Source organism: Terrapene carolina, unplaced genomic scaffold, assembly GCF_002925995.2.
Source record: "Terrapene carolina triunguis isolate 2854851 unplaced genomic scaffold, T_m_triunguis-2.0 Scaffold95, whole genome shotgun sequence".
NCBI lineage: Eukaryota > Metazoa > Chordata > Testudines > Emydidae > Terrapene > Terrapene triunguis.
In genome coordinates, this window is record NW_020664446.1 from 5,609,671 (window position 1) to 5,623,500 (window position 13,830).

At 46.3% G+C, this 13,830-nt stretch overlaps 1 protein-coding gene across 1 annotated transcript in view; it reads right to left on the bottom strand.

Annotated features, from left to right (window-relative positions):
* The window catches only part of COL17A1 (collagen type XVII alpha 1 chain), a 52,368-nt gene extending 38,888 nt beyond the window's left edge, over positions 1 to 13,480 (bottom strand). The window contains exons 1-12 of the mRNA XM_026651121.1: positions 13,426 to 13,480; positions 12,065 to 12,109; positions 10,739 to 10,834; positions 8,966 to 9,100; positions 8,512 to 8,559; positions 7,653 to 7,688; positions 6,036 to 6,083; positions 4,816 to 4,959; positions 3,533 to 3,688; positions 2,629 to 2,700; positions 1,541 to 1,612; positions 820 to 888 (exon numbers count right to left, since the gene is read on the bottom strand). Coding sequence (XP_026506906.1) covers positions 820 to 888; positions 1,541 to 1,612; positions 2,629 to 2,700; positions 3,533 to 3,688; positions 4,816 to 4,959; positions 6,036 to 6,083; positions 7,653 to 7,688; positions 8,512 to 8,559; positions 8,966 to 9,100; positions 10,739 to 10,834; positions 12,065 to 12,109; positions 13,426 to 13,480 — 976 coding nt within the window. The remainder of the gene's footprint in view (positions 1 to 819; positions 889 to 1,540; positions 1,613 to 2,628; positions 2,701 to 3,532; positions 3,689 to 4,815; positions 4,960 to 6,035; positions 6,084 to 7,652; positions 7,689 to 8,511; positions 8,560 to 8,965; positions 9,101 to 10,738; positions 10,835 to 12,064; positions 12,110 to 13,425) is intronic.
* Positions 13,481 to 13,830: the final 350 nt, after the last annotated feature.

A 13,830-nucleotide genomic window follows, 5' to 3' on the forward strand; every position in this document is an offset into this window, starting at 1 on the left:
CAAGAAGGCAAAACAAAAGAACCCAGAATTTATTTGTTAAAATCTCATGATTGTTAAACCAATCTCATAAATTTTGAACTCTTGGGGCTAGTAATGCTGCAAAATTATGTACAAAACTAACCTTGCAAATTTTCAGGTTCCATATTAAAGATAATGGGCCTGATTTTGCTTCCAATTACTCTCGTTTAAATCAGGATTAACTCCAGTGAGGCCAACTGAGTTACACCAATATGACCGTGGCATGGGGAAGGTCAGACTCGAGCCTCTGATTTCCTAGTGCTGAACCTGCTGCTCCTTTGTTTTCATTTGTGAACAGCAAGCGTGACATCTAGTGGACACTTTGGTTAGTGATCTGTGTTTATTTCTTCTAAGGCTATTCCATGTGTTACAGTGGCCCAAGAGGGTGAATCCGAGACTATGTCTATACTGTAATCACTGGGTGGGGTTGCAACTGGAGTAGACATACTGGCGTGAGCTTTAGTTTAGCTAGCAGGGTACTGGAGCAGCGAAGCCGCAGCATTGTGAGTTTCAGCATGGGCTAGCACTGTGTGTGATTACCCAGAGTTCCAGGTGGGATCGGCTCGTACAGTCAATGCCGAAGCACACACTGTTGCAGTTACATGCAGCACCTGAGCTAGCTAGATTAAAGTGACTTTGGGTATGTCTACATGGGCTGCAATCTTCTGGGTATGTCCACACCAGCTGCAACCATACCCTCCGATACTTTCAAACCATGATCTGCCCGCATGAGGACAACTGCCCACACAAATCATCAGCTATATACTGTCAGCCCTGGACTTCCATGAGTTGCAGACTCACCAGTTGAAGTGCACACTCCACTACCAGCCATACCAGCGCTCTGGGAAGTGTTTTTCTTCACTCCGTATACTGCAAGACAGAAATCAGCAGAGACTAAAACCACTGACCTTAAACCCTCCTAGCCAGAGGAAGAGCCGCACAATTGCAGATGCTAAAGAAGCAGGCTCAGAGAAGGGGGAAAAAATAGAATGGTTCCCAAAAGGAAAGAGGCCGGGGATCCTGAGCTACCAACCCAAACGCACCTTGGACTTGATCCTGCAACTTTGCCCATGTGAAAAGTTCTTTTGAAAGTGTATGGGACAACTTGCTCAGGTAAGAGCTTCCCCAGTGACTAAGGGCATGCAGGAGTGGGTTCATTGTTTGCCTTGGGTGCTGACAGTTGGACCTCACATTTGCAGGGCTGAAGGGAACACCCCATCCCATCCCATATGACACACCAGAAAAACTGCCAGAGGGAACTGGTGTTCATATTTCTTTAATAGGATCAATTAGAATTGAACACATTTTCTTCTCGATTCGAATCCCAATTACATTTCCTGTAAGGCACTGATTCCACTCTTTGCACTGTCCCGTCTTTTAGACTGTGCATCCTGGGAAAGGCCCCTGATGTGAATTATTTGATCATTAAGGAGTGACTGGGACATGGGAAGCGCTATTGCATAACAAAGCCACGCAGATCAGTTACCCAGCCTCTCCGCTCTATGGTTAAAATGTCACTGACCTGTGGAGGCTGTGGTTGCACTGTGAGTCATGGCTGCAGAGCTTGGAGCCAGGTTGTTCTGAACACCAAACACTGCAAAGAAAAATGCCCTGAGGTGAATAACAAGAGGTCGGCATTGCAACTGGCATTTGGACAAACAAAAACTAGGACCAATGAAAATAATAGTAATTACAGTGATTCCTGCTTGCAAAGGTAGGGTAGCAGGCCTGAGATGACCCCCCCCCCCCCCGCGCGGACTCTAAATGAACTCAGCTGTCCAGCTGAATGTTTCATACACATTTGTGTTCATTACTTTCAATAGGAATTTTGCACACCTGTCACTTTCCCTTCCACGACTCCCCCACCACATCACCCTGTTCTGGAAGCCGTGGTCAGCTTAGGCTAAATAAAGGTGGCCATTTTGGAACATTAGACTTAAACAGACTTGAAGAGACCTGCCGTTGTCTCTGTGCTGTGTATGCCTTTCTGGAGGGGCTGAATTGTAAAAAAAAGGGTTCAATTCACTGACCGGTCTAGCCTGGCTAAGGGTGAGCCGAGGGGCAATGAGATAGCCACACCGAGTATGTGAAAGGTGTAGACACCATGAAGGGGAGAAATGTTTAGGGTTATGTAGGAGGGTCTAGCCAGGAGTAATGGGATGGGATTGAGCAAAGGGAACCGTACTGGGCTGAACATCAGGAAACAACAAGGTCTGACAGACACTCATTTTTACTTCCTAGGGAAGCAGTGGAAGTTCAAATTATTTGAAATGAAACATTTGAGATTTTCCTATAGGACACAATCCTGGATTTGTCTCACAAGGATAGACAAGTTGGCCTAACAGATGCTTTCCAAATAAATGACATTTCTCCCGAGACCCCAAATATTCCATCGCTACTTTCTAATGCCAATGACACAGGGCAAAGGCTGAAGTAACGCCACTTCAGCCAAGAGAGTTACTCCAGGTGGACATGCTGACTGATGTAACTGTGATCAGGACTCGGCACAAAGAACGCACCGAGGGGGAATCTAGGTGTCTTTCTGTTATACATTTCAGCTGATGTGCTGAGCTCCATGAAACGAAGAAGGGAAGAAGAGAGAAGTCTGACCTGTTGAGGAACTGCTCAGCCCTGTGTTCAGAGTGGGAGAGCCGGGAGCCAGGTTATTTGGGACGCCAAACACTGCAAGAGGAGGAAAAAGACGATTTGGCACAGCAGAGAAATGAGATCCCAGCGCATCCAGGCAGATGGCTCAGCCCCCAAAGCCTGAGAGTGAATGGGTCACTAGGAAATTTCATTCCTTCATGAAAAACAGATTCTGCTAGGAAACGTACAATAAACGCACTGGGGGGAATCTAAAATCATGGCACAAAACACTCTGTTTTACTCTATTTTAAAAAGGGAGAAGGTTTCGATCTCAAAAAAGTTACAGTGACTGGACACGGTTAGGATGCCAAGTCCTTTAAACCTTAGAGGATCCATCACCGTTCCATTTGCAGCTAGAAAACAGCGGCATTGAGGACGACACTTCCTGACATTCAGAAATGGGCCTGAGACACAACATTCAGTCCCAGCATTCACTGACTGAAGTGGGAGTTCTGGATGTGCAAGGAATACAGGATTACACCCAATAGTCCTAATGTGGAATCCAAACCCTGTCATAACTCAAACACCCTCCATATTCCAATCCAATGTTGTCTTGTCTAAGAGGCTTGATCGTGAGCTCATTGAAGTCAATGGTAAAGCTCAGCGGCACAGGATCAGGCACTGTGGACGTTTGATCTTCATGAATAAGGGATTCAAAGCATAATCAACGCAGAAGTAATTCCGGGGCATAGGGAGGCAGAAATCTATGGAGAACAATCAAGTGCATTTGCTCCCACCTCCACTATCCCTCCCCCGCCCTCAACATCCCCTCGTCCCATGCACAAAACACCAGCAGCAGGACAAAGAGGGTCCCACGGTCTGTGCCCTGTCAGCACAAGTGGCCAAGGGGGTGGGGCGGTTACTGTACCTGATCCTGTTGAATGGGACATGGTGTTGACCAGGGAAGAACCCTGGGCCATGTTGTTGTGGTAACTGCCAAGGGAAGACCCTGCAGGCAGGGTGGAGGACCACATGTATGGCGGGAGGGCGGCATTCAGTATGGTTGTGTCGTATGTCCCCGACACTGGAAAGGAAACAGTAATGGGTTTGAGTGAGAGTGGTAACAGAAATCAGACCACCTACTCAGAGGCAGAGGACACACAAAGCCAGGTTTCAATCTCAGTTTCTGATCAGGTCCTGATCTCCAGTGCAAATCTGGAGTCACTCCCTCAGTTTCAATGGAGTGACTCCAGATTCACACCCGTGTAACTGAGATCAGCACCTGGCCCGCTATAGCCAAGCCAGTTTTGAACCCATCGGACAAGTACAGAGATTGCCTGAATTTGTGTCACTTCACTGTAACCACTTGCAAAGCACCTCAAGGGTTTAATCACAGGCACATATGATGATGCCAGAATACAAACTAAACACATTTCAGTCCACATCCTGGTGAGGAAATCAACATTGGATATGGATCCCCGGATTCTTCCATGACACCTCCACACATGGGCAACTATTGTATCGTTAATGAATGACTAGGAAAGACACCAGGTGAGTCAGCTCCTCACTAGGGTATTTGAACCTCTGCACCCAGATAAATATGAGCGTTGAGCCATTATCTGTTCTGTTAAACACTGGTAGAGTTCAGTGGTGTTACGCCAGGGGTGAATTTGACCCATGATGCCTAAAGCACTATAGCAGGGATGGGTACGTGAATGAAAGATGACGTATTGGACGATTTTCGTTCCTTGCATAGCTCCATTGACCAATGAACATGTGGGGTTGGTGAGGCGCAGACTATTGGGCCAAATGTAGGGCATTCTACAGGGTGCCCTGTGGTAACTTCCATCTTGCTGCTTAGACCAAGACAGAGAATGGATTGCTTGGGGCTTTAGTCTCCATCAGCCTCAACTCTGAATTAAAGATGATGGCAGCTGGAATCTGCTCTGTTTTATGAAAATTAAGGGGGCCCTGGCAATTATGGCCCTGCTCTGGGCAGTATCTGGGCACCCCTGTGTGTAACGCCCCTTTTTGCATTGTTATTACACTCTGGAAAAGACAGCAAACATTTTTAACTTGAATTGGTCCTGACATTGTTCTTTAGTTTTATAAGAATTGGCTGGAATTTCTATGTCACAAACCACATGCTTTAAATGAATCATTCCCCGCTCCCTGCACAGCCGGCATTGCTAACACCCCTCCGCAAAGCACCTGACTGGGAGCTCTCAGTCACCATCTTCGTTTCCACTACAGCTTTCTTGGGGATGGGGAGAGTGCTGGATGACGATCGTGTGGGGCTGACGCTGGCCGATCGACTCCCCTTCAGCAAACGCTTCACATCATCCAGTTCCGTCCCTGGCAGAGAAAACAGATGTCCAGACTAAGCCCAAAGCCACCACCCAATATAGCCTGCAACCAGAGATGCTCTTAATACTTGAACATGTGTAAGAGAAGTGGTGTCTGGCAGGAAACGGGGCCATTTCCCAAAGCTCCTTAGAACTCTGCATTTGGCAAATGGCTGTCCCATCTCCAGCACTTCCCCCTGAAAGTGGATTAGGTGGGATAAAACACCAGAGGATATACAGCAGGGCAAAATCCTAAACTGGCTGGGGGGGGGTAGCGGAATCCTCAGTAGGACTTTCCCATCTCTTTCTACGAAATCATAGTCTGATTGTCTCGTGAGAGGACTAGTTTCTGGGACTAGTGCTGCCCCCGATTCCTGGAAGGAGGTACTGATATCTCTGGAACTCCAGCTGGGATATCACTGAACACTGGTGACTCTCTAGGCTGTGCAAGGCGCTGAACCTGTTTATGAAGTGCTCTTTTGTTGTTAATGCACAAATTCCTGTCTAATCTAATGCACTTTTCAGCAGGGTATAGAGGCACCCACAAGAGTGCACGCTCACTCTAGTAATGGCACAGCACTATAACCAAGACCAAAGAACTCTTGTAAAGCCCCTCACTTTCATAGGGAGGCAACTGAAGTCAGCAGTGAGGACCTAGGGTCCTTCATCATTGACCTCAATAGGAGGTTTGCCAGTCACTTCAATGGGAACAGGATTGGGGCCTTAGTGAGGAGAGGAGCAATTGGCAAAATGATTCTACCCAGGAGCGACTCATTCAGGCTAAATAAAACCGCCCTGGCAAAATACAGGTCTAGGCCACAGCAAACTTCCTCGCTCTTCACACTTCAAATTAAAATTACTTGCAGAGAGTGAAGGGAGGCGGTTTCTCATCACCGCACGCACATTTTATGACACCCCATGTGCCACCCTGAGTGCTCAGCCCCAGAGAAGCCACTGGCACAGTTAGAGCAGAAATATCCTCAAGGCCAAAATGGTCAGTATCAGAGTTGGCTCTTGAGGGCTATCCCTTAGGAGGGGAAAACCAGGCCCCCATGTTCACTCTAAAACAACAGCAGGGACACTTACATCTGGTTGAGGGAGAAGCGCTCTGGAGTCGTACTCGGATTTCGCTCTCTGCACAAGAAAAGAAGGTCATGAATACGGAGCGAGCTGAACTGGTGCCATGAGCAGGCTGCAAAAGCTAATTCCCCACTTCTCACTGTCCATATACATTATTATGTGTTTGGTTTGGGCAGCTTGCACAGCTTGATGGATTGGTTTTATCGATTTGAATTTTTAGAAGTGGCTTTTGACTTTTGGGCCAGATTCTGATCCTTTCACTCCCACTGAGAAGTATTGCCCTTTAAGTTTTCACAATGTTTTGTTTGACACTCTTGGTACCATATAAATACATTAATAAATCATCATAATGCACTGATTTTTGTTATATTGCATAGCATCTTATGTACCTCATTAGGGAGGTGTGACATTAATATAAGGGCCAATCTTGCAGCCCTTAGTCACATGAATAGTCTCATTGACATCTATTCGTTAATTACTTTTATTATATTATCCTAATGTGAGAACAAACAGAGTCACAAAGGACTTCTGAATTTTAAAGATTACTAGTTGCATTGGGCCTCTAGTCGTTCCAGCTGTCACTCAGACAAAACTCCCATTTTCTTCACTTGGACATTTACCTGTGTAAGGACTGGTCTGTTACTATTTGACGACTTCTCTATTGGCTCATTTCGTGTAGACTTTCCCATACAATTTTTTATTCGGTTTTGCTTGATCCAAAAGTGGTTTGAAATACAATAGCCAGGTTGCAAAAGATAGTTTTATTACCGGGTTTTACTCTCCAGCATGAGAGAATACAGGGTTAAACGGATTGGGCTGAAACAAACTTTAAATCTGGTTGTCCGGGAGCCAACTGGCCAGCCCGAGTGCCTGACACATGTTCCTCCAGATGAAAGCTAACAGTGCATGTACTAGAAAGAAACACTTCTTTTGGCAGTTGCATGGAGAAGATGATAGATTGGGGCTATTTTTTGAAGCAATATGAAAAGCTGGAGCATGATCTTCCTGTGTCTGCTTTATTATGTGTGGGAAGATTCCCCAGAGATCTCAGGTTTTTAGAATGCTGGGAGAGACTGCAAAGATCTCATGGAGAAGTAATTGGCAATTGCTAAGCTCTCCTGGAGGAGCCGTAACAATGCCCTTTGATTTATAGCCACAGCTTATAAGAATGTGGATAAAATGATTTGTACTGTTGCTTTCTCACCAGCTGGGAATATAAATTAAGCTCTTCGGTATCAATTATATCCAACTTTTCCCCAAACGGCTGATTAATTAGCGAAAGAAAAAGAGGGAAATTCTATTTAACAGCTTAAGCAAATCAAGTTTTTACAAGAAGGTGTCTAAACGGACCACACTGCTTCAGTGATTTCCTAGTCATCCCGTCCACTAGGGCATACCTCTTAGGGGAATGTAGTTACTGTCTCATATAACGGATCTCAGTGGAAGGAAGATGAAGGGGGTTATTGTTATTTCCATATTCATATACTTTGGAGTTGCTCAGCTATTATAGTGATGGGATCATATATAGATAGATAGATAGATTTATTAAAGGTGATGTATACATAAGACAGAGAGAGGCAGGAGGAGGAACAAGGGGTCACCAAAAAGCACATTCCAACTCACCTCGGCTTTGACTCCGCCCTCTGGTGTTGGACGATGCTGTGAAAACCAATCAGAGAAAAGCAATTTTAGACTCTATCAACTGTAACACATTTGAAAAGTAATGCAAGGGATGAAGCTTCTTATGTGAGTTGTACAGTTGCTCTGTTTAGCTGGGGCATGGCATGGAGACACTGATCCCCAAATTTTTTGGCTGCCATCACTTAGGTCGCTGCGTGTTTAACTGAAAATATACAGTTCTTAGTACTTCTGGATCATCTAATAATTCCCTCAGCACATCCACGGTTGGCGAATGCCCCTAATGACCTATCAAGAAACTTGATGGTAAATCAGAAGCCGATTTGGAGAAGAACCAGGGGATGTGTGCATATAACAATATCTCACTGAATAATAATAATGCCTGGATTGCACTGATGGGTGCTAATACTCAGTTACGGGGCAGGAAACTCAATGAGATCGCCCCTTAAAGTGAAGATCACCAGCACAAAGTTGGGGATAGCAGATTTACAATAGAGCATCTATAGAAATGGTCTTTAAAGACAAACACTGATCAAATTCTGCTCTCAATTACAGTAACATAAATTTGGAGTAACTCCACTCATGTCATACAGGCGTATGTGTCTGTACTGTCTGCATGAGAACCCCCGAGCAGAGGAGAAGTTGTGGGCATAATAAGACATTGCAAAACCCCTTCCCAATGGGCAGACTTTCCAGAGTCGTCCTTCCCCACGATTCGTCATGCGCATGGCATTATTTTTATTGATTCATGTATTCCAGTAATGTGTCCTGCCAGAAGCCATAGAGCAGCCAACATGCATGCCCTTGGCCTGACATTCACAGTGACAGTAATATAAGAACATACCGAACTCTTTTCTAGGGAATTCAGGAGAAGAATTTGCGCTGGAGCTCCCTGCAGAAGAAGAAAAGATTCCAAGTTAAAGCTTTGCCAAATATTTATGCCCCAAGGTCATTAAGAGATTGTTTAATATATCATGTCCGTATCTACCAAGTCTTAAGTATTGGCAGCGACGGGGTAACAAAGATTTTCATTTAAAAAGAACTACTGAGTTTTATACCGATGAGCTGCCGTCATCCTCCAACCACAATAAGCTATGAACATTATTTGGATGAACATAATTATAAATAGGACTTTGTGGGTAATTTTCATTAAAGTGCATCCTTGTGGTCTATTCCATAATTGTCCCATATTGGGATTTATGCTCCAGGGAACAATCCTGCATTAGCAGGTTGGAACTGACAAGACAACCTAGCAGGGCACCTCTAATTCCCCATCTCTATGACAGATTCTATGATACCTTCATATGTTGCATTGCGGGTGACGTAGGTTTTTCTTTCAAAGGTTGAGCCGGGTGATTTGGGGAGAGTAGAGCAGGGAGACGGGGTTTGCCTGTAGCCGGAGGAGGAGGATGAATTCATTCGACCACTTCCACCTATAGGTAAAACAAAAGCCCCCCAGAAAGCAAAGATAATGCCTCATACATGTAAAGTGGTGCCCTATACTCTTCTGTGTTGGCATGGATGGACCTCACACTGCGTTGCAGAGGTAGGTTAGGGCTAGTGATGGGCTAGAGGCACAAAGTTTGGATCTGGCTCTGTTGAGCTTCTCCAAAGTTCAGGGGATGCTTATATCTGTGGTTTTAGTTCAGCTCCTTGTAGAGGGACACACCCTGCTACCTTTGAAGCCAGTGGGAGTTTTGCGACCGACATCAATAGGAGCAGGTTTGTGCCCAGGTTTGAGGAACCAGCCACATCCCCAAAGATGGGAGATCTTGGGATCTGGCTAGGGTTGTGGGTTGGTTTGGGTTCAGGCCCACCTGTAAATTTAAGGGTCAGTGTGACACAGACCACAAAAATTGTGGGTCACTTCAGTTGATCTCAACAAGTAGGGGATGCTGCTGGAACAGAAGCTCCATGAGGTAGGGGGCTATGAAAATGGAAAACATCCATAAATCCAAGAGACGGTGTGTATATTTGTGGGACTGCTCCCCTGACAGCATGAGGGTCCGTGTCCTTACTCTGCCGTTGCTCAGTTACTCTGCTTCCTGGAGAACTAGCGTAGGGGTGAACGTGAGTCATGAACAAAGAGCCTGGAACTTGGATGCTGTTAAATCCAGGCTTAGGAGAGGGCTCCTTTCCTACTCACATCGGAGCTGCAGCAGAAGGGAGACAGGCCTGCATCTCTTTCGCTGCTCTGTGGTGTGGGGAAGGACCTGACCCCTGGGTGAAGTCTAACATTGGCATTCGAGTCAGAACCCAGAATAGAGTGTCAGCTGTGATTGAGCATGATATATTCATGGGGATCAGTGGGGGTGACAGAGGACGTCATCTTTCCATTAGCGCAAAGAGAATGTGTCCTAGGGATCTCAATAGAGAATGAGCAAGGGCCAGGACAGCGGTACTCACTTTCCCCTCTACTCCTCCCCATCCCTCCACATACTGCACAGTTGCCTTTAGAAAATGTGATTGTGGCACATAAAGCAAATCTCCATATAATTGGTGCCCGACCTTTCGAAGTGCTCGAGCAGTTCAAAAGATGGAATCTGCCTTTCATGGGAAATTTTGAGGTGACTTTCTGTTTTGAATCGGAACAAAAAGTCGAAACGCTGGAAATGTTTGCCAGACAAAAAATTCCCCAAAGGTTAGAACTGAAACATCAGAAAGGACAATGCAGCGTTTGCAAACGAAACAAAACTCCAACATGTGGAAATGACACTTCTCTTGATCCTTCTGAGAGGAAAATTGAAAAATTTCATGGAAAACAACATTTTTCCCATGGAAAATGTCAATTTTGACAAAGCCGCATTTTCTGATGGGAAATTTTTGTGTGTAAAAAAACCGTGACCAATCCTACAAGGTGCCGCACCCGTCCTATTGACTCCAGTGGGAACAGAAAGTTCTCAGCACCTTGCAGGGAAGGGGCTCTTGCACAGAAAGTGCTCTCACCACTTCCCCATGAATGTTTTCTGTGTTTTCCCTTGGCTTGGACCCGGTACCTGCCCCTTTTGCCCCACCCGAATGAAGCTGCCTTTGCTTTCTGTTCATTTACTCTCCATTTCATCACTACCTACTTGAAGTCACGTAGCTGCTGCCATGGGTGAAAGTCCTCTTTTCCATTCCACTCCCTCCGCCGTGGGCTGTTTTGTGCCCAGTGCCGCTCCCTCCTTCTGTGAGAGACAAGCACACAATGAGACTTTCTGCGACCAGAAGAGATGAGGCCAAGAGCAAAAGAAGCAGCAGGATGAGGCACCAGACACCCACAGCTGTGTTACGCTCCGTTACAGAGCCAGGACTGTGAATGAGGAGGTGTCTTTGGAACCATGTATAGTAGTTGGAAGGAGTTATCAGTGTTGGGGAAGCCAGCCAGCCTGAACCTCTTCTCTTTCTCCGGGCTCTGACATTCCAGCTGCCACGGCAAGGAAAGTGCTCAGATCATCCTCACTTTCCATCCTGGTTGCAGCAAGTCTCTCATCAAGCAATTGCACGCTGGTGCCAAGAGCACACAAGATTCACCCAGGATGGGAAAGGGAGGTATAACTGACCCTTTATGTGCCCCGAGGGGATTCATCTTGAGGGAAGGCAGGTTTTGCTGCTGCTGCTGCGCTCCCTAAGGCCATGTCTAGATGTACAGCACTGCAGCACTGCAGCTGTGCCGAGACAGCGCATGTTTTGAAGAAGGTCTATGCCAACAGGAGAGAGCTCTCCCGTCGGCATAGAAACCCCATCTCTGCGAGCGGCAGAAGATGTCGGTAGGAGAAGCTCACCTGCCGACATAGCACTGTGCACACGAGCGCTGATGTCAGTATAACTGATGTCGCTCAGAGGGGTGGAAGATTCACAGCCCTGAGCGACATAAGTTTTGCTGACATAGGCTGTAGTGTAGACATTTTTCTGCTGGCGGAAGAGAAACTGGGGGAGATACAGGAGCCCTGCCCGTGGCAGCTGCTGTGGAGATGAGCTAAATCAGCGCACCCCATCGCCACTCTGTCTTTGTCCCATCCCCAGCCAGTGGCACCCTTTTTTGGTTTTCTTTTTTGGGTGTCCTTAGTTTCCTATGGGCCTAACATTTCTCAGCCTCATCCCTGGGAGCCACTCCTTCTCTGGAACCCCGCACCCTGGTGTAATCCCTGGATAGATCTGGTCTAGGAGCCTTCACAGACCATCCCTTGCTCCTTTCTTTCCCACTCAAATGGGCCCCCAAACCCTGTCTATTCTAATGATCAAGAAGCGCTTTTTCTGGGAGGCGGGGGGTTCTCAGACCTGCACAGTGATTCTCTGAGGCTGATGCACTGATACATGAGGGCTTGTGAAAACCGCACCAACACACATAAATTGCACGCATGTGCACATACACACACCGCTGAGGATGGACAGCACAATGTAAAATGTCTACTTACTTGGTGGTAAGGACGTCAGTCTTGTGGTTACTGACTCTGTAATAACTGGGGAAAGAAAAAGGTGAGGTTATGGCCCTGAAATCTAGCCAAGCGAGGTGCAAGTTTTATTTCATGTCTATGGAATAATGGGACTCGAATAAAGAAAAATCTTTTAAGACGATAGAGCCAAACAGCTTTCCGGCCAGCTTTGTGGTAGCACACACTCTGTTTGTAGGCTTTGCTCTGGTGCTTGTCATTGTAGTAGCTGAGTTCCTCACAGACATGAATCAACTTGGCCTCACAACAACCCCTTGTGAAAAAGGGAAGGATTAGTATGTTAATTTTACAGATATGGCACTGAGGCAGCTAAGCCTCAGGTCACACAAAATGTCTGTGGCAGACTCAGCACTCGGGTCTCCAGAGTTCCATGCTAGTGCCTTAACCACAAGGCTATCTCTGTGGTGAACTATAAAGGGCCCTTTAAATGCTCTTGTAATGCCGGCAGACCCCGGTCGTCGTCGTCGTCCGGTATCAAACCTGGGACCTTTGGAGCTTAACGTATGAGCCTCTACTGCATGGGCTAAAAGACACTTTTCGCTTAACCAAGGCTGTAGCAGACTCATCAATCTCTAGCTGGTCTCACTGCCACTAGAGGGGGACAGAGTGCCACACCAAGCACGCATGGGTTACATACTTCCCCTAGTTGAGGAAGTGCATCCCAAGCTTCAGAGACTTCCCAGTTGATACCCTGGACAAGCCCTCACTTGTAATGCTGCTAGTCCCCGGTCGTTGTCGGCTGGGATCAAACCTGGGATCTCTGGAGCTTAACATACTAGCCTCTATTGTAGGGGCAGTCAACTATTTTTTTTCAAGGTCCAAAATTTCTTGGTCAAGGTATAGTCAAGGTCAAGACTCCAGAGAAAATAATGAAAAAATAATAACAATAATGATAATAATAAGTAAATAAAAAGCTTTCTGGATCCGTTCAAAAGCATCTGGAGGCCCAGATTTGGCTGCGATCCGTCTGTTGACTACCCCATCTCTACTGCATAAGCTAAAAGACACATCTCTTTTAGCCAAGGTTGTAGCAGACTTCTAAATCTCTAGCTGGTCTAGCTGCCACTAGAGGGGGAGAGAGCACCACACCAAGCAGGCATGGGTTACACTCCAGAATGTTCGATGTGGTCTCTGTTACTAGAGAAATTCATGCTGTTCCATATTGTGGGAAGAATCAGGCTTTGAGACCTGAGATAGCTGCATAATTCAATTCTGGATCCAGGTTCGGATTCTAACCCCCTCTAAAGTTCAGGGTGTTCGGATCTGGGTTTTCTGGTTGGGGCCCATCTCTGACGATGAGATTTTGTTTTAAAAGCTTTTCTTACGTCTTTCGGAGACTTCTGCTCCATCCCGTTTGGTTTTCTTCGTTACTGAGTCCATACCATCACCTCCTGAGGGGAAAGCACAGAGACCTCATTGAAAGGGACACTGTTTCGTAGTCATTCAATATCAGCACTAGGACATGCTGTAAGTAGAAGCCCGGTCATGCTATCAGCTGGCTGAGAGCCCCAAAAGTATCCAAGCAGGTAATGAAGCAGCGATGAATGGTTTGCTCAGACACTCAAAGGACCTTAGTGCAGAGTACCCTATCTAGTTGTTGGAAGGGTTGTAGCTTCGGGCTCTTTCCTTTTTCAGATCTCTGTTTCTTTTGTCATTAACTATGCCACTTAGTGCTCAAGGACTTGCTGGGAGACTTTAGTTGCTGCAAAAAGAACACGAGTACTTGTGGC